This window comes from Heterocephalus glaber, unplaced genomic scaffold, assembly GCF_053883595.1.
Source record: "Heterocephalus glaber isolate CG9 unplaced genomic scaffold, H.glaber_assembly_v1.0 deba00001720, whole genome shotgun sequence".
Lineage (NCBI taxonomy): Eukaryota > Metazoa > Chordata > Mammalia > Rodentia > Bathyergidae > Heterocephalus > Heterocephalus glaber.
The window spans coordinates 9,418,156-9,442,140 of NW_028258433.1; the positions used below are offsets into that span (position 1 = coordinate 9,418,156).

Here is a 23,985-nt window from a genome sequence, read left to right on the forward strand (position 1 = left end):
TTGGAGTCAATGAAGAAACAGGAGACAGTGCAGATGACATAAAAAAGCTGTTCACAGAGGTGATGGCAGAAAACTTCCCAAGCAAGGGAAAAGAACTTGACATACAGATAAGTGAGGCACATAGGACTCCAACTAGCCTTGATCAAAAACACTCTACACATAGGCATATAATAGTTAGGATTCCAGAAACCCAATAGAAGAACAAAGTTCTACAAGCAGTGAGAGAAAAGAAACAAATCACATACAAAGGAAAAAATCACAGCAGACTTCTCAACACAAACCCTCAAGGCAAGAAGAGCTTGGAGTGACGTATTTCAAGCCCTAAAGGAAAACAGCTTCCAACCCAGATTGATGTACCCTGCAGAACTATCTTTCAAAATTGATGGAGAAATAAGATACTTTCATGATAAAAAGCACCTTAGGAACTTCATGAATACAAAACCAGAACTCCAAAAAATTTTAGACAATATCCTGGGAAAAGACAATGAGGATCACAACCCCAGGAAGCCCAGCAGAATGAATCTGTTGCACCTGACAAATTAAACACAAAGGAGGAGAATCCAACAAAAAGAAAAAGTCATGACAAGGCTTTTAAAACTTTTAACTTCATCTCCCTAATGATAATTCAATCTTGTTATTGTTCATGATTAGTATTTTTCTGATTCTAGTCTTGCACACCTTTCCTTGTGCTGTACTGGCTATTTATCATCTTCTTGCATCTACTTTTTTTTTTTTGTACTGGGGCTCAAACTCAGGTCCTTGGGCTTGTGTCTACTTTTTAACTGAGTTGTCTATTAATGAGCTGTAAGAGCTCTCTATATATTCTGGTCATAGGTTATATGCATTGTAAATATGGTCTATTTAAGGACTACTTTTCATTTTAACAATGTCATTTAAAGTTCTAAATTTTGATGGAATCTCATTTATCAATTTTTTTCTTTTATGCATCATGTTTTTTGTATCCTAGGAAATTCTTGCCTACCCTAAATTCATAAACATTTTCCCTTATAATTTCTTCTTAAAGTTTTATACTTTTAGGCTTTCATATTTAGGTTCATAGATCCTTTCAAGTTATTTTTATGTATGGAAATAAAGGGTTGAGGTTAATTTTTTATATACAGATACCAGATGTTCTAGTGCCATTCGCTGAAAATGCTACCTTTTCCTTGGCTCTTGAATTGAGTTTATATTCTATAAAATGTTAATGTTAAATAATCTTTCAAAACTCAGTGGACCATATATATGTGGTTCTATTTCTAGATTCTTTGTTTTTCCTTATACCAACACTGCCTTGATTACTGTAGCTTTAGAGGAAGTCTTAAAATTAGGCAATAAATGTCTTTCAACACTTTTTTTTCTTTTTATTTTTCTAGGTCCTTTGTACTCCTACATAACTTATAAATTTCAATATCCAATTCTTCATTTATAGCAAGTATACATAGACCTGAATTTTTATATATACCTTGTGTTTTCTAATCCTGCTAAATTCAAATACAAGTTCTAGGGACTCCTAGAGATTTCTTAGTATTTTCTCTGTAGATGATCATTTCATCTACATATAAAGATTTTGCTTCTACTGTGCCAATCCTATCCTAATTGTGTCACTTTATTGCCAGACTATTTTGGTTTGGGCCTAGGTTTCAAAGTTTAATGGACAGATGAAGAGTAAGCATATCTGCCCTTGTTCCCCACCTTAAGGAGAAAGCATTGTATCTTCTCCGTTCATATAAGGCATTCTCACTGGAAGTATGGAGTACATGTCTTTAATCTGTTGAGAAGGTTCTGTTCTACTTCTAGTCTCCTGATAGCTTTTACCATGAACAGCTGTGGAATTTAGTCCAATACTTTTTCTCCAACTAGTGACAGGATCATATGGCTTTTTCCTTTCCTCTGTTAAAATGATGACTTTTGGGGGTGGATCTTCCAATGCTGAACCAACACTGCCATCCCTATAATAAAACCACTTTCTACATCCTGCCAGATCTGAGTTCTAATAGTTTGTTTTGTTAAACATATTTCTATCTATGTTCATACTTTTTTCTTCTATTATCTTTATCTAGTTTTAGGATTAGCACAAGTTGTTTTCCTAAAATGAGGGGAGAAGTGTTCCTCTTTTTTCCTGCTTTAAATATTTGATATAATTTATCAGTTAAAATGTATGCGAGCCTATTGTTGTCATAAAGGTAGGTTTTCAAGCTAGGGAATATTCTTTCTTTAATAGGTGCTATTCAAATTTTATATTTCCTCCAGAGTTATTTTCATTAATTTCTTCCAAGATACTTCTTAGAAGTTGTCAAATTTATTTCAAAACAGATTTTTGAAATATGCTTTCTATATCCTTTTAAATTCTGTAAAATCTGTGGTAATGTCTCCTAGATCTTGATATTATAATTTTAAAAATGTATAATTGATATTGTGTAATATGATGTAAAGGTCTAAGGAGCAGGGGAAGTGGGAGGGGTAGGGGAAATGAAAGAAGGGTAAAGAAAAATTATGAGAAAAGGAAAAAAATGGAAACAAAATCTTTGCAAATAGGGAAGGGTGGGGGGGGTGAAGGAAGGGCAGGGGAAGGGGAAAACAATAAGAGCCAAGATACTCATGTAATGGTACAAGATCTCAGTGATGTATGTAAATGTATTTTATACCTAAAATGTACCAATAAATTTAATGGGGGTGTGGGAAATACTGGGATGCATGGTTCATTGGAGGGCACTGAAGTAAAACCTGCCAGTCACTCAGTAAGTGGGTCTGAAACCTTGGTTTATTGGGGAGCTGACATCTGTGAGAAGATTCTATATTAAGAGCAATGAACATGAGCTACTAATAATTGTATCTTCAATAGATAATGGCTTTTACGTGGAAGCAAGGTAAATTAAATCAATGGATTCTATGGTAGACTGGATACTGTTCCCTAAGGTTATCTATGTTAGTAACTCCTGAACTGGTAGATGTTACCTTACTTGGAGAAAGGGACTTGGCAGAGGCAAGTGACTAAGAAAAGGAAGTAGATGTGATGAGAGAAGCAATAAGTTAAAGAGTTTTGAGAAAGCAATTTCCAGCCTAGGAAATACAGGCAGCCTCCAGAATCTACAAGTTAGAATATGCGTCCTCTGTTAGAGCCTCCAGAAAGAACCAGCCACACCAACACCAACAGTCCAGTGAGATTGACTCAGATTTTTGGCCTACAGAAATGTAAAAGAATGTTATTTTAAACCACTAAGTTTTTGGCACTGTTGGTGTTTTTTGTTTTGTTTTGTTTTGTTTTCAGCAGCCCTAGGAAATTGATACAAGTCTTCAAGTGGTAGAGGTGAGAGTCTGAATCTCATCAAGTTGCAAGCAAGCACTGCTTGGAATCTCTTACTTCTTTTATCAAACAAAAATTTAGCCAATATAAACAACTGACCAACTAAATTATATGCTAAAATAATTGTAACTGAATGTAAAAGAATTGATTGCATACTCTTTGAACCAAAGAGTATCTTCTCCCTCAATATTAAAGAACATATAATCTGTATTATACATTGTATGTCCTCTGCTCTTTGCTTAACGCTTATAAATTCCAGCCAACAAACACATAGCAAGAAACCTGTTTGCAGTAGGACAGTTTTGAGGCCCAAACTCCCAAATTGAGAGAAATGTTTCCCAACAAAATCCTCTAAAGCTACTTGTAGCACCCCTGTAGCATGATTCAGGGGAACCAAAGGAAGTCTATCATGGTTGGTACCAGTGTTGCTTTTTAACAGTAGAGCTGTTTTTATTAATCATTGTGGATTTAAGAATCTGTTATCCAGAAGGCTTACTGAGCCAGAAAACGATTTCTGAGCAACAAAGGTTTTTCCTGCAGCTAACTGACCTCACTGACATAGAACCACCCCCAGCTCATCCCCCACACACACACACCTAACACATGTCCTTCTTCATTGCCCTTTGTTCTCAGGATCCAGTGTTCTTTTCTATCAAATCATGTAAACTAAATGTAACTTCTCAACCAGTAAACTGATGATAAATTCCTTGCTTCTGTATCCCCACCCTCCTTTCCTTAAACCATATAAACTTTCTTCACTGTCAGCTGATTGCTTTGTGGAGAAATCCCCCATCAGTCCACTGCTGTAATAAACTTGCTTCCAACCTCCGGGTGCATTCTCAATTCTTCTTGGCCTGATCTTGCTGTACCACTAAGAGCTGCCACACTGGACTGTAAGTCTGCCATCACATTCATTTAGCAAGTAGAACTTTGATCTCCAAGCTCCTGCCTGTGTCTACCTCTCCTTTAAATGGAGCCATTATAAATTATTTACGTGTTATAATGTCAATAGATGATGCTGTTTCCTCTAAGTTCTTTCCACTCCTTTTAGTACTTTTCTATTCTTTCAACAATTAAAGCGGCCTCTCTAGTTCTTTAAGACTATGCTATTTCTTTTTTTATGCCAGACCATGGCAAACAAATATTAGTTTTGCCAACTTTTGTTTACAAATCCATTTCATAGTAATCTATAATTACATAAACTCCCTTAGAAAAAATTAAATCAATTTAATTTTAATGGTGTATAAAAATAAATAGTTTTAAACATTATATTAAAATTGTTTTAATATATGGATGCTTCTTGACTTACAATGGGGTTATGTCCTTACACACCCATTTTAAGTTGAAAATAAGTAAAAAATGCATTTAATACACTTACCCTACCAAACATGCCAGCCAAACAGTAGCAGAGTATCACATAGTTTATCCTCATAATAATGTGGCTGCCTAGGGGCTGCTGCCACCCAGCATCCCTGGAGAGCATCCTTTTGCAAGTTATTAGTCTGCATATGCATATCACACTTCACTTCCAAGTTTTCCTGAATGCTGTGGCTTTCACACTATTGTAAGGTCAAAACCTCAACTTGAACCATCATACACTGGAGAACATCTGAACATTTAAATATTTTATTGACATAAATTTCACTCTTTACACTCACTGAGCGTGGTGCTGTATTTAACTTTTTAAAAAATAATTGTCAAGAGGCAGAGGAGCAGAAGCCCCAAGCGCCAAGCAACAGCTGAGCCTTTCAGGCTGCTGTATCACTGCCCCCAGGACAGAGGGCAGAGCCCTGCGCACTAAGAAGGTGAGCTACAAGAGCGCCAGCAGCACACTTCCCCCCTTGAAAAGAGAAGACACATAAACAAGTCTCAAAACCAGACTTCCGCATCACCTAAAGCAATCCCAAAGGGAAACTAGATGGAACAATCTGATACTCGACCACATGAACTTCCTGAACTGGCAACAAAAGAGGATCTGGAAAAAATGAAATCAGAAATAATTTCTCAGATAACAGCAGAGATTGTGGCCATAGTGCAACACATGATTAATAAATCTAGAGAGGACACAGATAAAAACATAGAGGAGCTGAGGAACACAATGGAATCCCAATATAGGAAATAAATGGAATCCACAAAACAGATGCAAACAGATTTCCAGGAGATTAAAAACTCCACTGAAAGTTTACCCAGCAGAATGAGCCATTGTGAGGATAGAATTTCAGATATAGAAGATAAGATTTCAATTAGTGACCAGGAAAAGAAAAATTGCTTTAAAATTGTAAGGGAACATGAGAAATCAATCCAGCAGCTGCTAGATGATCCAAACAAGAATAACATAAGACTGATTGGAGTCAATGAAGAAAGAGGAGAGTGCAGATGACATAAAAAAACTGTTCACAGAAGTGATGGCAGAAAACTTCCCAAGCAGGGAAAAAGAACTCAACATACAAATAAGTAAGGCATATAGGACTCCAAATACCATTGATGAAGAAAAATCTACACATACGCATATAATAATTAAGACTCCAGAAGCCCAACAGAAGAACAAATTTCTATAAGCAGTTAGAGAAAAAAAACAAATCACAAAACAAAAGGAAAGCCCATCAGAATCACAGTAGACATCTCAACACAACCCTCAAAGCAAGAAGAGCTTGCAGTGATATATTTCAAGCCCTAAAGGAAAACAGCCTCCAACCCAGACTGATGTACCCTGCAGAACTATCTTTCAAAATTGATGGAGAAATAAGATACTTTCATAATAAAGAGCACATTAGGAACTTCATGAATACAAAACCAGCACTCCAAAACATTTTAGACAATATCATAGGAAAAGACAATGGGGATCACAACCCCAGGAAGCCCAGCAGAATGAATCCATCAGGCACAACAAGAAATTAAATGCAAAGGGGGAGAATCCAACAAAAGAAAAAGTCATAAAAAGGATAAGTCAATATGTATTAATTATAACCATCAATGTCAATGGTCTCAATTCACCCATCAAAAGAAATAGACTGGCAGAATGGGTCAAGAAGCAAGATCCAACAATATGCTGCATACAGGAAGCACACTTAATTGAAAAGGAAACTCAGAGACTGAAAGTAAAAGGGGGGAAAACAATACTCCATGCTAGAAGAACCTGAAAAAAAACAGGAGTAGCTATCCTCTTTGCAGATCAAGTGGATTTAAAACCAACACTGATTAAGAGAGACAAACCAAAAGAAACAAAAACAAAAACAGATAATGGACCTTTGGGCCAGGGATTTAGCTCAGTGGTGCTGCCACATGTCTTGCTAGTGCAAGATCCCAAGTTTTATCCCTGGTACTAAAAAAAAAAAAAAACGACAAAGAGAGACAAACAAGGACACTACATCCTTGTAAATGGAATAATCCAACAGGAAGAGATGACCATCATAAATATCTATGCACCAAACATGAGTGTGCTGAGCTATATAAAACAAATATTAACAAACATGAAAATTCAAATAAGCACTAATATAAGAGTAGTGGGAGACCTCAATACCCCACTGTCACAAATAGATAGATCAACTAGACAAAAAATAAGCAATGAAATACTAGAACTCAATGAAACTCTTGAACAAATGAACTTAACAGATGTTTACAGTGTTCCACCCCACAAAATCAAAATACACATTCTTTTCACCTGCACATGCATCATTCTCCAAAATAGACCACATACTTGCTCAAAGAACATGTTTAAGCAAGCGCAAAGGAATTGGAGTTATCTCCTGTATATTATCAGACCATAGTGCAATGAAATTGGAGATCAATAGCAAAAGAAACAGCAAGAATTTCATAAACACAGGAAATTGAACAACACACTTCTGAAGAACCAATGGGTCACAGAGGAAATTAAAGAAGAAATCAGACAGTTCCTTCAATTAAATGACAATGACAATACAACATATCGGAATCTATGGGACACAATGAAAGCAGTCTTATGAGGGAAATTCATAGCAGTGAATACTCATATTAGGAAAACGGAGCGAGCCCAATTAAAAAACCTGATGCTGAACTTCAAGCTTCTAAAAAAGAAGAGCAGGACAAACCCAAAGCTCATACAAAGGAGGAAATTATAAAGATCAGAGCAGAAATCAATGCAATGGAGACTAAGAGAAAGATACAAAAAATCAATGAAGCCAAGAGTTGGTTCTTTGATAGAATAAACTAAATAGACAAACCCTTAGCCAACCTTATCAGAAAAAGGAAAGAGAAGGCCCAAATCCATGCAATTAGGAATGAAAAGGGTGAAATTACAACAGACCCAGCAGAAATCCAGAGGATCATCAATACCTACTTCGAGAACCTGTATGCCAATAAGATGGACAACACAGAAGAAATGGACAGATTCCTAGATATGTATGAATTACCAACGTTGAATGGAGAAGACCTAAAAATTCTAAACAACCCAATATTAATTAATGAAATGTAAAATGTAATTATAAACTTACTAAGAAAAGCCCAGGTCCTATTGGCTTCACTGCTGATTTCTTTTTTAAATTTTATTTTATTGGTACATTTTAAGTATACAATATAATGACATTCATCATTGGAAATTTGCACCTTTACATAATCTCTCGGTTCTTTTTTTCTACCTTCCCCTGCCCTCCCTTCAACCCCTACATCCTTCCCTATTTACAAAGACTTTGTTTTCATTTTGTTTTCTCATATTAATTCCATTCCCTTCTTTCCTTTCCCCTACCACTCCCACTTCTCCTTCCCCTTTGCCCCTTTACTTCCTAATTCACATTATCCATTATACCTTTTAGTCCTTATTTACACTTTCAGTTGCTCACACTAGAGAAACTATTCAATATTTACATGTGTGTCCTTTTTATTTCACTTAAGAGTATCGCCTCAGTGTGCACCCATTTAGCTATAAATGTCTCTAGTTTCTCATTTTTTATGGCTGAGTAGTACTCCATTTTATACAAAAACCACATTTTCTTTATCCAGTCTCCAGCTGATGGGCAACTGAGCTGCTTCAAAGTTTTAGGTATTACAAACTGTGCTGCTATGAACATAGGTGCACAGACATCACTGTGGTATGATCCTTTTAATTCTTTGGGGAAGATAACCAGCAGGGGAATAGCTGGGTCAAATGGAACTTTCAGTTCTAGTTCTTTGAGGTATCACCATACTGATTTCCACAGTGGTTGCACCAGTCTACACTCCTACCAGCAGTGGAGAAGGGTTCCTCTTTCCCCACAGCCCCACCAGCATTTGTTATTGGTTGATTTCTTGATAGCAGCCATTCTTTCTGGGGTGAGGTGGAATCTCAGTGTTGTTTTCATTTGCATCTCTTGAATGACCAGTGATGTGGAACTTTTTTCATATGTTTATTTGCTATTTCTACTTCTTTGTCTGAGAAATATCTGTTCATTTCAGATGCCCATTTTTGGATTGGGACTTTAAATTTGAGAGGTCTGATTTTTTTAACCACCAATGTCTACTGTTTAAACTTTTCAATGAAATTGAAAGGGAAGAAATACTCCTGAATTCACTCCTGGAAGGAAGCATCACCTTGATGCCCAAAGCAGAAAAAGACACAACTGAAAGAGAACTATAGGCCAATATCACTAATGAACATAGATGCAAAAATCCTTAATAAGATACTGGCAGATAGCATGTAGAAGATCAAGAAGATCATACACCTTGACCAAGTGGGATTCATACCAGGGATACAGGGATGGTTCAACATACCAAATCAATCAATGTGATATACTATATCAATAGAGACAAGGAAAAAAACCATATGATCATCTCAATAGATGCAGAAAAAGCATTTGACAAAAATCCAACACACATTTATGATAAAAACCCTACAAAAAATTGGAATAGGCAGTCTCTTCCTCAATCTGATAAAAGCCATCTATGAAAAACCAACAGCCAATATCATACTAAATGGTCAAAAATTGAAATCCTTCACACTAAAATCAGGAACAAGACAAGGATGTCCTCTATCACCACTCCTGTTCAACATAGTTTTGGAAACATTAGCCACAACAATTAGACAGGAGAAAGAAATTAAAGGAATAAAGATAGGAAAAGAAGAAGTCAAATTGTCATCATTTGCACATGACATGATACCCTATATAGAAGACTCCAAGAACATGACCAAAAGTCTTCTAGACTTAATAACCAAATTCAGTCAAGTAGCTGGATACAAGGTCAACACACAAAAATCAATAGCTTTCCTCTACACGAACAACAGACTCACTGAGAGAGAAATAGGGCAAACAATTCCTTTCACAATAGCATCCAAAAAACTGAAATACCTAGGAATCAAGCTAACAAAAGAAATCAAAGACCTCTTCTCTGAAAACTATAGCACTCTGAAAAGAGAGATTGAAGAGGATATCAGAAAACGGAAAGACATCTCATGCTCCTGAGTAAGAAGGATCAACACAGTGAAAATGGCCATACTTCCAAAACTGCTATATAGATTCAATGCAATCCCAATTGAAAGCACAGCAGCATACTTCATGGACCTCAAGAAAACAATCCAAAAATTCGTTTGGAACAAGAAGAGACCCAGAATAGTAAAAGAAATTCTAGATAACAGAGGCATGGCAGGGGGTATAACAATCCCCAACTTGAAACTATACTACAAAGCTACTGTGATAAAAAACAGCATGATACTGGAAAAGAAACAGACCTGAGGACCAGTGGAACAGATTTGAAGATACCAAAACAACTCCAGACACACTCAGCCATCTCATCTTTGACAAAGGAGCCAAACACCCTCACTGGAGGGAAGATAGCCTCTTTAATAAATGGTGCTGTAAAACTTGGGTTTCAACTTGTCAAAGATTAAAACTAGACCTATATCTCTCACTGTCCACTAAACTAAAATAAAAATGGATTAAAGATCTAAATATTAAAACAGAAATGCTGAATTGGCTGGAACAGAGTTTAGGTAGAACTCTTGAAGACATTAGTGTAGGAAAAGATTTAATGAACAAAACCTCAGTCGCCCGTGAACTAGCACAAACAATCAACAAGTGGGATCTCTTCTTATTAAAAAGTTTGTGCACAGCAAGAGAAACCACCAACAGTAAGAAAAGACTACCCTCAGTGTGGGAAAAAATTTTCACCTGCTGTTCCTCAGACAAAGGCCTACTATCTAGAATCTATAAAGACCTTAAAAAAATCAGACCTCTCAAATTTAAAGACCCAATCCAAAAATGGGCATCTGAAATGAACAGATATTTCTCAGACAAAGAAGTAGAAATAGCAAATAAACATATGAAAAAATGTTCAACATCACCAGTCATTGGAGAGATGCAAATGAAAACAACGCTGAGATTCCACCTCACCCCAGAAGGAATGGCTGCTATCAAGAAATCAACCAATAACAAATGCTGGTCGGGCTGTGGGGAAAGAGGAACCCTGCTCCACTGCTGGTGGGAGTGTAGACTGGTGCAGCCACTCTGGAAATCAGTATGGAGTTACCTCAAAGAACTAGGACTGGTAGTCCCATTTGACCCAGCTATTCCTCTGCTGGATATCATTCCTAAAGAGTTAAGAGAATCATACCACAGTGATGTCTGTGCACCCATGTTCATAGCAGCACAATTTGGAATAGCTAAAACTTGGAAGCAGCCCAATTGCCTATCAACTGGAGACTGGATAAAGAAAATGTGGGGTTTTTTTTAATAAAATGGAGTACTACTCAACCATAAAAAATGAGAAACTAGAGACATTTATAGCTAAAGGGATGCACATTGAGGCCATACTCAAGTGAAATAAATAGGACACACATGTGTGAATACTGAATAGTTTCTCTAGTGTAAGAAACAAAGTGTAAATAAGGACTAAAAGGTATAATAGATAATGTGAAATAGGAAGAAAAGGGGCAAAGGGGAAGGGGAAGTGGGGGGTGGGGGAAAGGAAAGAAGGGAATGGAATTAATATGAGAAAACGAAAAAATGAAAACAAAGTCTTTGTAACTAGGGAGGGATGGAGGGGTTGAAGGGAGGCAAGGGGAATGGGGCAAAAAACAAGAACCAGGAGAGATTACATAAAGGTGCAAATTTCCAGTGGTGAATGTCATTATATTGTATACCTAACATGTACCAATAAAATTAATTTTTTTTTTGGTACCGAGGATCAAACTCATGTCCTTGTGCTTGAGCAGCAGGAGGCGAAACCACTGAGCTAAATCCCCAGCCCCCCAATAAAATTAATTTTTAAAAATTGTCAAGAAAAACTGAATTTTTTAACAAATGAATTATAAGATGATACTATGTTTAGCCTGGAGACTAAATGTACAATAAAGGATAAATTGTCATGACATCAAATAAAGAAGACAGTTTCAAGACATAAGGTCTGGAATTCTTGAAATTGGGCTAAACACCAGTGGGGTTTTTTGTAATTTTTAAGTGCGTTCCTTTCTAAATTAGGAGGTAGGTACCCTGCCACTTGCAAGCATTATCTATGAGTAACACATGGCAGGTGATAATAGTTTTTGCCTCAAAAACCAAACTGGATATAAATTTCATTATTCACGCCATTTCACCCTAGTATTTATTATATTACTAGAGCGATACTGAGGCAATACAAAATATATCAGGTGCATACAAATTATGGAGCCATCAGTTGCAATGCAGAAGTAAACTTTCAAAAATCAGGTCTTTTTGTTAACTTGATGATGCAACATCAGAATTCTTTATGCTTTCAATCTGAAACTCATATTTGAAAATACATGCTTAGAATTAAACCACTTTTAACTGTTTTACAAGCTACCTTGTTACTGCTTTGCAGCTGAATAACTTTCCAAAATGAATCACTGGCATGCTTCTCTGATGCCCACCAGCTGCTCATGGTCACTTAACATGCAATTGGAGACTTGAAATTCTTATTTTGAAGAGAAGAAACTAAATATTTACAGATTTTTTGAAGGAGAATTGTAAACAAATGCTATTTCTGCCTTACAGGGTGAATCCAAAATGCTGTTCTAAACAAACGAGGCTGGAAAATGCTGAAGAGTACATACAATTTCTGTCCTTAAAGAGCGGTGGACAATGTGGCACAGGAAATGATAACTGGCCATTCATGAGCAGAAATTGTTATGAGAGCATCTAACCTGGTGTGGGCATACCTGGAATGGCTTGCTAAGGGAGCTGTTAGAAGGAAGTCAAGTTGGATTAGCTCAGAAGCCTTCCCTGTTCCACCCAGAGCCTGATGAAGATGTCATTCCTATTTGCCCTCTCTCCAGGAGCCTATCACAAATGATAACAGACTTTGTTGGTTTACTCTTGTATCTTGCTTCATAACCTGGTAATCTCAAGGCAGAAATGCTGTCCTTGTATCTATAGCACCTGTTGATACAAAAGAATTATCAAATGAATGAATGTGTGGAAGTTTCTATGGCGATGAAAATACTCCTGTAAGATGAGGTAATGTAAAAGACAGAATTTTATGTCTACATTGTGATATATTTAAAATATGTACAAAATCAGTGTTTGAAATGCCAAAACGAAGTTACATGAAAGAACAGACTCAGGAACCATGGGAGATGAAGAGACAAACAGGGTGTCACTGGGGTTCAGAAACTTAATTTTCTAGCCTGTTTTTTCTCTGCCCCCTACCTTGTTTCTTGGTGCTGAGGGTTGAACCCAGAGCTTTGCACATGCTAGACAAGTGCTCAGCCACTGAGGTACATCCTAAGCCCTCCAGAAACTTAACCCAGAAGTTTTATTATCTCCACCAATATCTGACCTGAATAGCTTGTCTTTAAAACATTTATATTTTGGAATTTCATAAAATACTTCTTTTGAGTAAAGGGACCCATTCCTTTTTTAAAAAATTGACAAAGTTAATTAAAAAATTAAATTTTCTAGAAATATTAAATTTTTCCTTCTATATTTGAAGACTAGAAGTAAATTTAAAGGGAATTAAGAATTCAAATTTTTAGATATGTTCATATTTATCCTGGACTTCATTTAGTTTTTCACAATAGCCTTTTTTTTTTTTTATACTGGGGATCAAACTCAGGATCTTGTGCTTGCAAGGCAGGCATGGTGGCACTGAGCTAAATCCCCACCCCAACATTAGCCGTCTTTTACCACCTTTTTAATGGACAATATATAACAAAATGCAGATGTTCATGATAATAAAATCAATCATTCCTATAGACTACAAAATCACTTCGTATTTGCTACTACCAAGAAAAAGGCTTCTATGTACAAATGGTCTCTGACTTACCTTTTTTTGTTGTTGTTTTTATTGGTACATTTTAGGTATAAAATTCATTTACATTTATCATTGGGTGGTTGTACCTGTACATGATATATCTTGGTTCTTATTTTTTTCCCCATTACCTGTGCACCCTTCACCCCCTCCACCCTTCCTTATTTACATAGATTTCATTTCTTTTTTTTTTTTCTTTTCTCATAGTTTTTTTCTTTCCCTCTTTTCCTTTCCCCTTCCCCTCCCTTCACTCCTTCATCTTTGGACCTTTTTTCCTATTTCAAATTATCAATTATTCATTTTAATCATTTTAACCCTTGTTTACACTATCAGTTTCTCACACTAGAGAAACTATTCGGTATTTACATGTGTGTCCTATTTATTTCACTTAAAAGTATGGCCGGCCTCAATATGCATCCATTTAGCTATGAATGACTCTAGTTTTTTGTTTTTTATGGCTGAGTAGTACCAATTTTTAAACTTACAGTTCTTTAACTTCATGATGGTACAAAAGCAATCTATGCATTCTGTAGAAACCATACTTTGCATTTTTAATTGTGTTCTTTTCCCTGGTCTGTGATACTCAGCATAGTACTCTTGTAGTGTTGGGCAATGGCAGTGAGCAGCAGATCCGTCAGCCACATGGCAACAATGGAAAACAGCCAACTCTGTGGGGTTGCTTAGGTGGATTATTTGGTAGGGTAAGTGTACTAAATGAGTTTTTTATTTACTATAATTTCCACTTACAGGAATTTTATACAGGTACAACCCTATTATAAATTAAGAAGCTTTTGTATATTGTCTCTAAAACTTCTGCAAGATGTTTAATTCAAAATCACCACTTAATTTCGCTACAGGATGAATTTTTTAAAGGTTCTATTTTCAAATTAGGATGGTTTAAGATTAATTGTGGTGAGGGCCTGAAGATCCACATACAGTGAATGCTGTTATGAATTTTGTAGGAAAAATGAGCTAAAACACATGCCAGTGTACGGTATTCTTTATTATAAACAATCAGAATACAGTGTAACTGTGCATTTGAAGGATATCTGAAGCCAAGGTTATTATCATCAAAAGCATTACTTCATTCAAATAGGGTTTCTCCTTTTTTGTGTGTTATACATTCATTTGAATTTATCTTTAATATATGCCAGGATCACCTAAGCTTGTACAGTTTAGCTGTTAAATCATAACAGGGAAGACAATTTGGAATGCATGTTATGTTTTGCATGCTTTATTGAATATACGTAGCAAATATTTGAGACACATTCAAAGTTAAGCAGGAGCTTAAGAAGCAAGTGATATTTATAAAATGGTTTTATTATTGATGTTTTGTTGCTGTTATGGGATATCCATATCCTTAGAAGAAAACACAAAGACTATGCTAAAGGCTAGGTAATTGGCCAACTTTTCCTGATTTATACTGAGTATAAAAACAAAGCAAAGCAAAACATAAAAGTATGTTTTAAAAAGTGACATCTTTTTGGTTGCAAAGCACTAGCAGCTATCAACATGTCATCTAACAAAAACAAAATTTTCACATCTCATTTTTTTAATACTAAAAAAAAAAATACTGACTTGAACAACATGAACAATCTTCTGGTTCTTGTGAGCAGGCCAAATTGTGGCTGCTCTCAGCTCCATGATTCTTGTCATGGCAACCTGAAACACGTTAGCAGTGCTGATGCATTCAATGGCCTACCCTGTCCGCTTTGTTTGTGTTCCTGTGAAAGGCTGCTATTCAAGTTTTCAGCTTGTCTACCTCATGGAATGAATGCTAAATGACCACACTTTGAAATCTAAATAAAATACTCCATTACAAGCTTTGAGAATTCTTAGCAGCAAAAGAAAAAAAAAAAGCTGATTGAAATGTGTTCATACGGGCTGGGAGTATAGCTCAGTGGCACAGCACTCACCTAGCATGTATGAAGCCCTAGGTTCAATTCTCAGTATCAGGAGGAAAAAGTGGCTATTTACAACAGCCAGAGGACTTACTTCCCATCAATTCTAAATTCTCCAAATTTCACAGGGCTTGGTGGGGCATGATTGCTGATAATGACACGTGCCATTTCATAACTTATTTTTCACCGAAATAATTCAGGCACACTAGCTAATTTCTCATGGTTTTACAGTTACACTGAAACCTATGTGTTTTTTAAACTGTAGTTGTTGTTTTAAATATCATTTATAAGCCACAACTTCTGACTGATTCTATAAAGGTATAAGATTCCCAGAGGATGAGTTTGACAGCTTGTGGAGAGGATCAACAAGCTGCTGTTGGGCTCTGGAGCAAAAGCTATGTGTACTTGAAACTCCCACGGAATGGTATTCATATGAGACTCACCAGATTAATGACTTTTCCAAGAAAAGGGGAGACAGGGAATTATTAGAAAGTGAGGAAGCAAGGATGGGGGAAAAACAAACTCTGAGACATGGAAGAAAAGTAGCATTTATCCAAGGAGTCAGAACAGAAGGGAAATAAAATTTAAAAATAGAGATGCTTAAAAATCAATGACATTTTTCAAGCAAAAGAAAGTTTACATATTTTGTTTTCAAAGTTCCGAAACACAAAGATGTTTATACAAGACAAGCGGGGTTCACTGTTAGATTCTGCCCCATTAGTGCTGGGGCCGTCATTTCCAACTGATTCCGTGGTACCTAACACTGTACCTGGCACACACAAGTGCACATCACATAGCTGATGAACCAGTAAACTGTGGGTTTTTCTAAACACTAAGTGGGCTGCCTAGTTTTAATGTAAAAAAGTAGTAATTATTTTCTATTATATATATGAAAGTTTCTATTAGAGAACACTAGTCTTTACAAGAGGTGACAGTAGTAGCTCACTCATATATCTTTTTCACATGATCCTTTCTAACTTGAATATAGTCTGATGAGAAACAACTACATGTGCTCTAATGCTAGCTAGAAGGTATAAATGAAGAAGCCTCTTGGATTACTGAAGTACTGTCTGTTAGAAATGTAACTTCCATCTTAAATTATATATTTTTAAGAGGGTGTGAAATATCTTTTCAAGCTATGCAGTGTTTAGTGGGCAGCAAGTACCTAGAAATTTCTGGGATTTCCCTTTATCATCCAAAGAAAAACAGAACAGCTTTTTAATATTATGCATGTTTTAAAAAGATGTGCTGTTATTTGGTACCACTGCTTCTCCCAGATTATAGGGAATATGAAATTATTATCATTCTACTTCAGGAGAGTTTAGCTTTAAAAGAGACTACCAGATTTAACCAGTCAATAATTTAACCAATAGAGACACTAAGTTAATTAATTCATAAATTTGATCCAACAATATGTCTAGATTTTCCCAAAAGCTTTATTATTATTTTAAAAATCTGTAAATAGTTAATATTCAAAGGCAGGAAACTGTGGCACAGGGGTTGCCCTGACTGGAGCTTGAATGTGGGAATGTGAGAAGGTGTAAGTAAATGTGTGATGTTTTGCCCAACCCTTTTATCTCACTGCTTCCTCCCTGCACAGGACTCACACCTAGTGTTGAACACTCTGTGCAGATGCAGCAATCTGCAGGGTTGTCTGACAATATAACCTTGGAGAACAGAACCTGTTTTCCAATGTGGAAAGCAGTAGCCTCCCTGGGTGGCTCTTAGACTAAATTCTGAACTGACCTTATCATTTGGGATTATGGCTCATTTCATTCTATTTTCATATTTATTTTCTCTTATTAGACTCACTTTTACAGTGGTAGATTGAGGCAACATGACTCTTCACAGTTTAAATGTTTTAAATGTACCATTGATAATAGCACAGTAGTTCAACTACAGTATATTTCAACTTCAGAAATACAGTTTCTGGCTGGGGATTTAGCTCAGTGGTTCTGCCACCTGCCTCACAAGTGCAAGGACCTGAGTTCGATCCCCAGTACCAAAAAAAAAACAGAAATAAAGTTTCTGTGGTTTATCTCACATAATTCATTGTAGAAGCTTGATTTCCCTGCCTTGCTATTAGCACTAAAAGTGACATCATTTAAACTGTATGGGTTTGATTGCTTTGTTTTGGGTGAAAATATTATTTTCTCTAGTGCCTCTACTACCTGATTTTTGCAATATGAACAGCTTCCACGTTTCTGCTAGGCCGCACATGCTGGATATGACATGCCAATTACAGCGGCTTTGACTCCGCTGACACCCTTCACATATCATTTTTGCTGCTGCCTTTCATTCATTTCCTCCCACAAAAGTAGCGGTTTACTATAGCATAGGCTTGAAAACCCTGCTCTTCCAATCACTCTGTACTGGCCCCAGGTTAACTAGGTAGCACAAAACAAAAGGTGGTAAAAAATATGAACAGTATACATTATATATATTTACACAGGTATTTAGAAACTTGAGCTACTTGCAAATCTGAAATGATATAAGAAACTGCCTGCAACAGCATCTGTTCTATAGAAATGCAGCTTCAGACACAGCTGTTAAGACACTGAAGAAATGGGGTTGTGTGGAGAGCCCATCTGAGTCAGGACTTTGTCCAACCACTGCAGCGGTCCGTGAAGGTGAATCTCAATCCAGCAGGGGGTGCTCGTGACATCCTGGCGATGATACTCAGCTCCCCAGCCCTGAAAAGCAAGCAGGGATCCCAGAGTGATTGCACCGTTTCATGACCCAAAGCCACCAGGCAAAGCAGGGGCACACAGAACCCACACACCCAGACAGCTCCTAAAAGCTGAGAGGAACAGCACAGACTACACCTTCCTGTAGGAGTAGGGTGCCTTCTGCACCAATCAGCCGCCTCAGAGGAATCCAAATCAGTGCACCCTCTCGGCTCAAAAGGAGGTACCAACCCAAGGATGGCTGAGCTCTAGACCATCCCACGGGACATGCTGGCAAGTCATGTCCCCTTCCACAGGGGGAGATCCTCAACCTTACATTCATTCACGCCCTTCACGATGAAGATAGTATCCTGCCCAAAATGGTTCCTCATGACAGAGCAGGGAATGGAGCTGAAAGCTGTGACGAGAGAAGTGGAGGATGCTCTTGATTTCCCAGGTGGATTATCAAAGCTTATTTCTCTTCTCTTTTTACAATTTCCCATTTATTATCCTCTATAGGACAGACAGTAAATAGCCTTGCATATTTATCTCTATATGTGATTCATTAATGGAAAATTTATAGAGATCACATCTAAACAAATTAGTTTTGGTACTGGGAACAGTAATTCTTAGTCTAGGTGTTTAAAAATTGGATTTCAACAGAATCATGCTGCCTGGTCACACTTCCATTTGTGACCGTGATCCAGTGCCACCTGACAGTCTCACCACACTGCTCTGGCCTCACTTCCCCTCTAGCTGATGGTTTCACTTGGGCACACAGACTCAGCCTTTCTACCTTTTGCCATAAATTACCTGTTGTTTGCATATAAGCAAGTTCACCCATCCAATGCATTATTAGACTCATGAATCCATTTAAATGGTACTAGACTTAATTCTACCGCTGCTTCATTGGTTGGCCTTTCACAGTTCCCTTTGCCGACTACTTCTCTTCTCCCTCAACTTTAATGTTGAAGTGTCCTGGGCTCAAACCAAAGTCATCCAGGACATGAAGTTAAATACCATCTGCATGGTATGATACTCAGTTTACACAGTCAGCAGCAACCTTTCTCCCCAAACACTCTTTGGTCTAACTACACTCAGCGACACCTCAAAGCTGCCGAACTCAGTTCTATCTCCAATCCTGAACCACTCACATCTCCATCATGGTTGAAGGCAACTAATTCCATCTTTCTAACCCTCTTTCCCTTGAACCTGAATCAAATCTGCCTTCACAACTGGGAGTCTTTCTACTTCTCACAACTTCCTCTGGAGCTCCTGATGTGGGGACCATGACGTCCCACCCGAACACTGCAACAGCCTCCTCACTGTCCTCCCTATTTCTCACCTTGACTGCGAAATGCCTACTCCGCATGCAGTGGCCAGAGTGATCCTTTTGAAACATAGGTCTCACCAGGAAACTCATCTGCTGAAAGAAATCCCTGTAAAGCCCTGCCACCTCTTTTCAGTAAACTCCTGGAACAGCTCTCACGCCATCTCATTAGCTCCCTAGGCAGCAGTCACAAAGTCTGCTCCTCCCTTTCAAATTTCTAACACTCTTACCCTGAGGCTGTGTGCTTGCTCCTTCCTCACCTTGTACTGCTCTCCCCCGGACTTCCACAGCTAACACTCACCTTTAAATCTCTGCTGATGCAACTCCTCCTCCATAGGCTCCTGTGGCTTGCACCCTTCCCTGCCCCAGCACTCCAAATTCCCTTTACTTGAATCTACATTTTCTCATTTCTTGTAGAATAAGAAAGAGACCTGTGAGTAATTATCCAATAGATCTCAAGGCCTGCAAATAGTGCCTGGCCTGGCACATGGCAGGTGCTCCAGAAATATTTGTTGACTGAATGAAGGAGTCCTAGGATCAGTAAAAATCAGAGACCTTACAGGTGATCTAGTCCATCACTCTGCCAGTCTTCAGTCATCTATAATTTTAAACTAATCATCTATATTTATATTTGATAAGTATTTTTAGGTCTCTGCAATACTAGCTAATGGTGTGCTTTCTGTGAATTGTCTAGCTTCATAAATTTAAATGTTGCATATCTGAGAAATACATCTAGATGATCTCAGGAAAAGATCATGCAAGCTTACATCTCAGTGAAATAATTACCTATGAGATGTTGGCATTTCTTCCTCATTTTAAAAACACAGATCTGGAAAAAAATAACTGTAGGATTCAAACAATTATTCATTAACAGCAACCTAATGCCCTCTGCTGGCTCTAAAGCAACAGAGCATATGAAAAAAATTCTGCGTACTTGCTAATTACTTTACAAGGTAAAAAATGTTGTTAAAATGGTGAGTTTAAATAAAACTGCTTTGTCATCATGAAAGAAAAATGGTTCCAAGAAGCCAGTGTAGATAGGCCTGTGGCTCAGGCCTACAGTTCCAGCAATTGGGAGGCAGGAGGATCACCACATGTTCGAGGCCAACTTGAATTTGGGGCCAACCTGAACTACAAAGTGAGACTCTATCTCAAAAAAGAAAAAAACAAGAAGCAGTGTAAAAACTGAAAACAGGGCTGGGGATTTAGCTCAGTGGTTTTGCTGCCTGCTGCACAAGTGCAAGGACCCGAGTTCGATCTCCGGTACCAAAAAAAACAAAAAACTGAAAACAGTATGTATTATTGATTCTTATTTTTAATGTAAATACTAAGGACTGGGGATATAGCTCAGAGGTAGAATGCTAAACCTTGTATGCCCAAGTGGCTTCAAACAATTATAAATACAATGAAGATATACTTTGAGTATAGTAAAATAGGACAATCTGTCATGGTAATTTTAAAGGGCTAACAAAATTTATTTTGAGACACCTGGAGCTAGTCACAGTGCTTCCTTGGATGGAGATGTTACATGGTGAAAACCGTGTGACTTGTCATTTGACAAACAAGTTCAGGTTTTGAAATATTTGAATGATCTGAAAACATCTTGCAACAAATAAAACAGCAGGTGATGAAATGCAGCTGTTAGCCTGAATGGGCCAATCCAGTTAGTTTTCCTTCCCACTAAGTAACTTCCTCAGTTCCCCAACCTTCACAGCAATGTTATTAAGGAATTCAACAAATATTCATAACTTGAACATATACTGGTACTACTTTCTCAGGACTGATCACATACGACTCAATGTTCCAACCCAAGTTTGTTTATACCTTTATAACAGCACGTAATTTATACTGTCTTCTATTAGAGCTGGTTCTCCTGTGTAGCTTACTCTATCAATTTATCTCCCACATTTGCCTGTATGTTTCCTGAGAGTGAGAATTTCTTAAAAATAAAGTAAATTTACCTTCATGTACTGGATGATAACAGTGCGTGGCAATGTAAGAGATGGGGAACATTTCTGTAGCATTTAATCTTATAAAATTATTACTGTCACTTTATCTTTTGGATTAAAAACAGTAAGTGGACTTCTAGTGACGAAAAACAATAAGATAGCTACTTTACCTTGTTTCTCTTCCAAAAGTAAAATGCTTAAGAATTTTCCTATAGTGCTGAACAAAATAGCTCATACTAGGAGTTTTTAGGAGTTCTTCCTAACAACTATTAGTAGAATTCTAATAAAAGGACTGCTCTCTGGCTATAAACTGCCACATCAGCCAAAGAGTGCTTTTGCATTTTGTTTTGCTTTTCATTTTGTTTTATAATTCGAAAGCAAGCACTCCTTACCTTAACAAAACTCATGCGGATAGTGCACATCTTAGTTAATTCATAAACCACTTCAAAGCCATGGTGAACTGACTGGGCCAGGAGCTGAGCAAAGAGCTGGTTGTTGAAGACCTTGAGGCTGCACCCGCTGGGGATCTTGCAGACGGTGGCTGGGTGGAAGCCGTGTTGATAGTTGCAGTTCCGGCTCTGCACAAAGATGCTGCTGTCACTCACACACTCGGCATACACCTCTCCCCCAACGTAGTACAAGTGCACACCTGTGAACACAAAAACGGCCTCCTGCAAACATCGTTCCCTTCTCAGGGACCCTTGTCACCTCAAGAGAAAGGACTTGACAGTCAGGGTCATTTTCATGTCACCAGTCACAGACAAGTTAGATGTGCGACCCAAATGCCCATTGTTTTTATTACAAGCTTTGTTTTTTCCACAAGTCTGTTTACAGCTGCAACGCATGTAAACAATTATTCTCATAAACCAATCAGTAGACTTTCAAATATTATTGCCCCCACCATCCGCTCAGTCTCATGCTTATTCATTCTAAAATACGTTCTCATAATATTGGAAACAAAATAAATGCAAACAGAACTTCACATACAGACAAAAAATTAAAATTGAATAACAGTATCATGAACATGTTATATATACATACTAAAGCTACTCCAGAGGAAAGAAAAAATGCAATTTAAAGTTTATTTACTGTGATATACCTATTTCTTTTTTAAAAATTAATTTTATTGGTACATTTTAGGTATACAATATAATGACATTCATCATTGGAAATTTGTGCCTTTACATTATATATCTTGGTTCTTATTTTTTCCCCATTCCCCTACCCTCCCTTCAACCCCTCCACTCCTTCCTATTTAGAAAGACTTTGTTTCCACTTTTTCTTTTTTCATATTAATTCCATTCCCTTCTTTCCTTTTCCCAATCCCTTGATAAATTTATTCCTTTTGATAATACTTCAAAAATATATTTAATTTGAAAGGTGTATCCACATTATTATAGATTAAATGTTTTTTTGTGAATGATATTTCCACCACATTTTCATATCTAATCATATAAAAACTCACAAGCAGAATGTAGCTTTTCTCACTTTACCTAACATTCTTGTAGCTGAAAGAGCATCCTGAGGATGTTGCTGCTCATGCTGATTCTTATTCCAAGTTAAATTTTAGTTGAATCTCTCAGTGTTTGGGCTGGAATTAGATAAAGTGAAGAACTTCTAGCCTAATGAAGACTATACTAGAATAATCTTTCTTCAACTTTTAATGGGGAAAAAATTCTCTAGCACTAGGTCTTAACGCGATTATAAACATAAAACCACTATGCCATTAAAAAGTTTCTAGCAAGTGATCCAGATTATATTTGTCCATATATTTTGGGTTTTCTCAAAATAAAAATACAAACTTTCAAAGAATAGAGCTCATAAGCCCCCAGGGCATCTTAATCACCTGTTTGCATCACTGTGAATTTAGGAAGCATTACTGATACCACTGCCCAGTTTATCTGGTTGTAAGGAACACTTGAGGCAATTTTGCATTGTGTGACAACCTCCCACCATACTTATCCTTCCTTCTCCCCTACTTCTTTCCCTAAATACATTCTGTATGTCTCAAAAGTAGAGAAGAATCTGGACAGGTATGTAGAAGAAAAGAATGAATTTCAGTATTATGTATTCCAACCACATCATTCTGAAGAAACTCAGCCACACAGAAGCAGAGTTCTGGATTTTCAGGTCATCTGTCACTTTCTGCATCAGACTGGCTCCCTAGAAGCCTTCCTTTCCCTTTCGTTTCTCACCTCCATTACTCATCTCCTTGAATAGCCGCAGTATGGAGACCCACAACCCAGACAGAGGCATCCACGAAGTAGAAGGACGCCCTGATTGGCTGGACCACTGCAGGGCAAAGCAAGTGCTGCTTCCCTTTGCCACCCTGTCCCTCCTCACAACCCCTCCACTGGGGGAGGAGGGCTGCCTCTGGGATGTGGTGTTTTGTAAAAGAAGAAAAGCAGGTGGTAAAAGAGCCAGTGTGAGGCTGCAAAGGGTTTAGTAGGTATCTGAAATGAATAGCCTTCAATTATATAATCCTCCCAGAACTTATTAAATAAAATAAATAAGATTTTTGTTATCTGGCCCGGGTCAGATATATTTAGGGGATAGTTTTCAACCCTGTTACTCTAATCTGAAACCACAGCATAAGCTGTTAGGGTGACAAAAGCAGAGGGTG

General features: G+C 37.4%; 2 protein-coding genes across 8 annotated transcripts in view; one reads left to right on the plus strand and one right to left on the minus strand.

Annotated features, from left to right (window-relative positions):
• The window catches only part of Rfxap (regulatory factor X associated protein), a 28,559-nt gene extending 14,128 nt beyond the window's left edge, over positions 1-14,431 (plus strand). The window contains exon 3 of the mRNA XM_087199577.1: positions 12,262-14,431. Coding sequence (XP_087055703.1) covers positions 12,262-12,285 — 24 coding nt within the window. The 3' untranslated portion in view covers positions 12,286-14,431. The remainder of the gene's footprint in view (positions 1-12,261) is intronic.
• Positions 14,432-14,500: 69 nt separating this feature from the next.
• Positions 14,501-23,985, minus strand: part of Smad9 (SMAD family member 9) — a 67,922-nt gene continuing 58,437 nt past the window's right edge. For all 7 annotated transcript variants that reach the window (XM_087199572.1, XM_087199570.1, XM_087199571.1 and 4 more), the window contains 2 exons: positions 21,755-22,011; positions 14,501-18,110 (listed from right to left, as the gene is read on the minus strand). In XM_087199572.1, the coding sequence (XP_087055698.1) occupies positions 17,967-18,110; positions 21,755-22,011 (401 nt within the window). In that variant the 3' untranslated portion in view covers positions 14,501-17,966. The remainder of the gene's footprint in view (positions 18,111-21,754; positions 22,012-23,985) is intronic.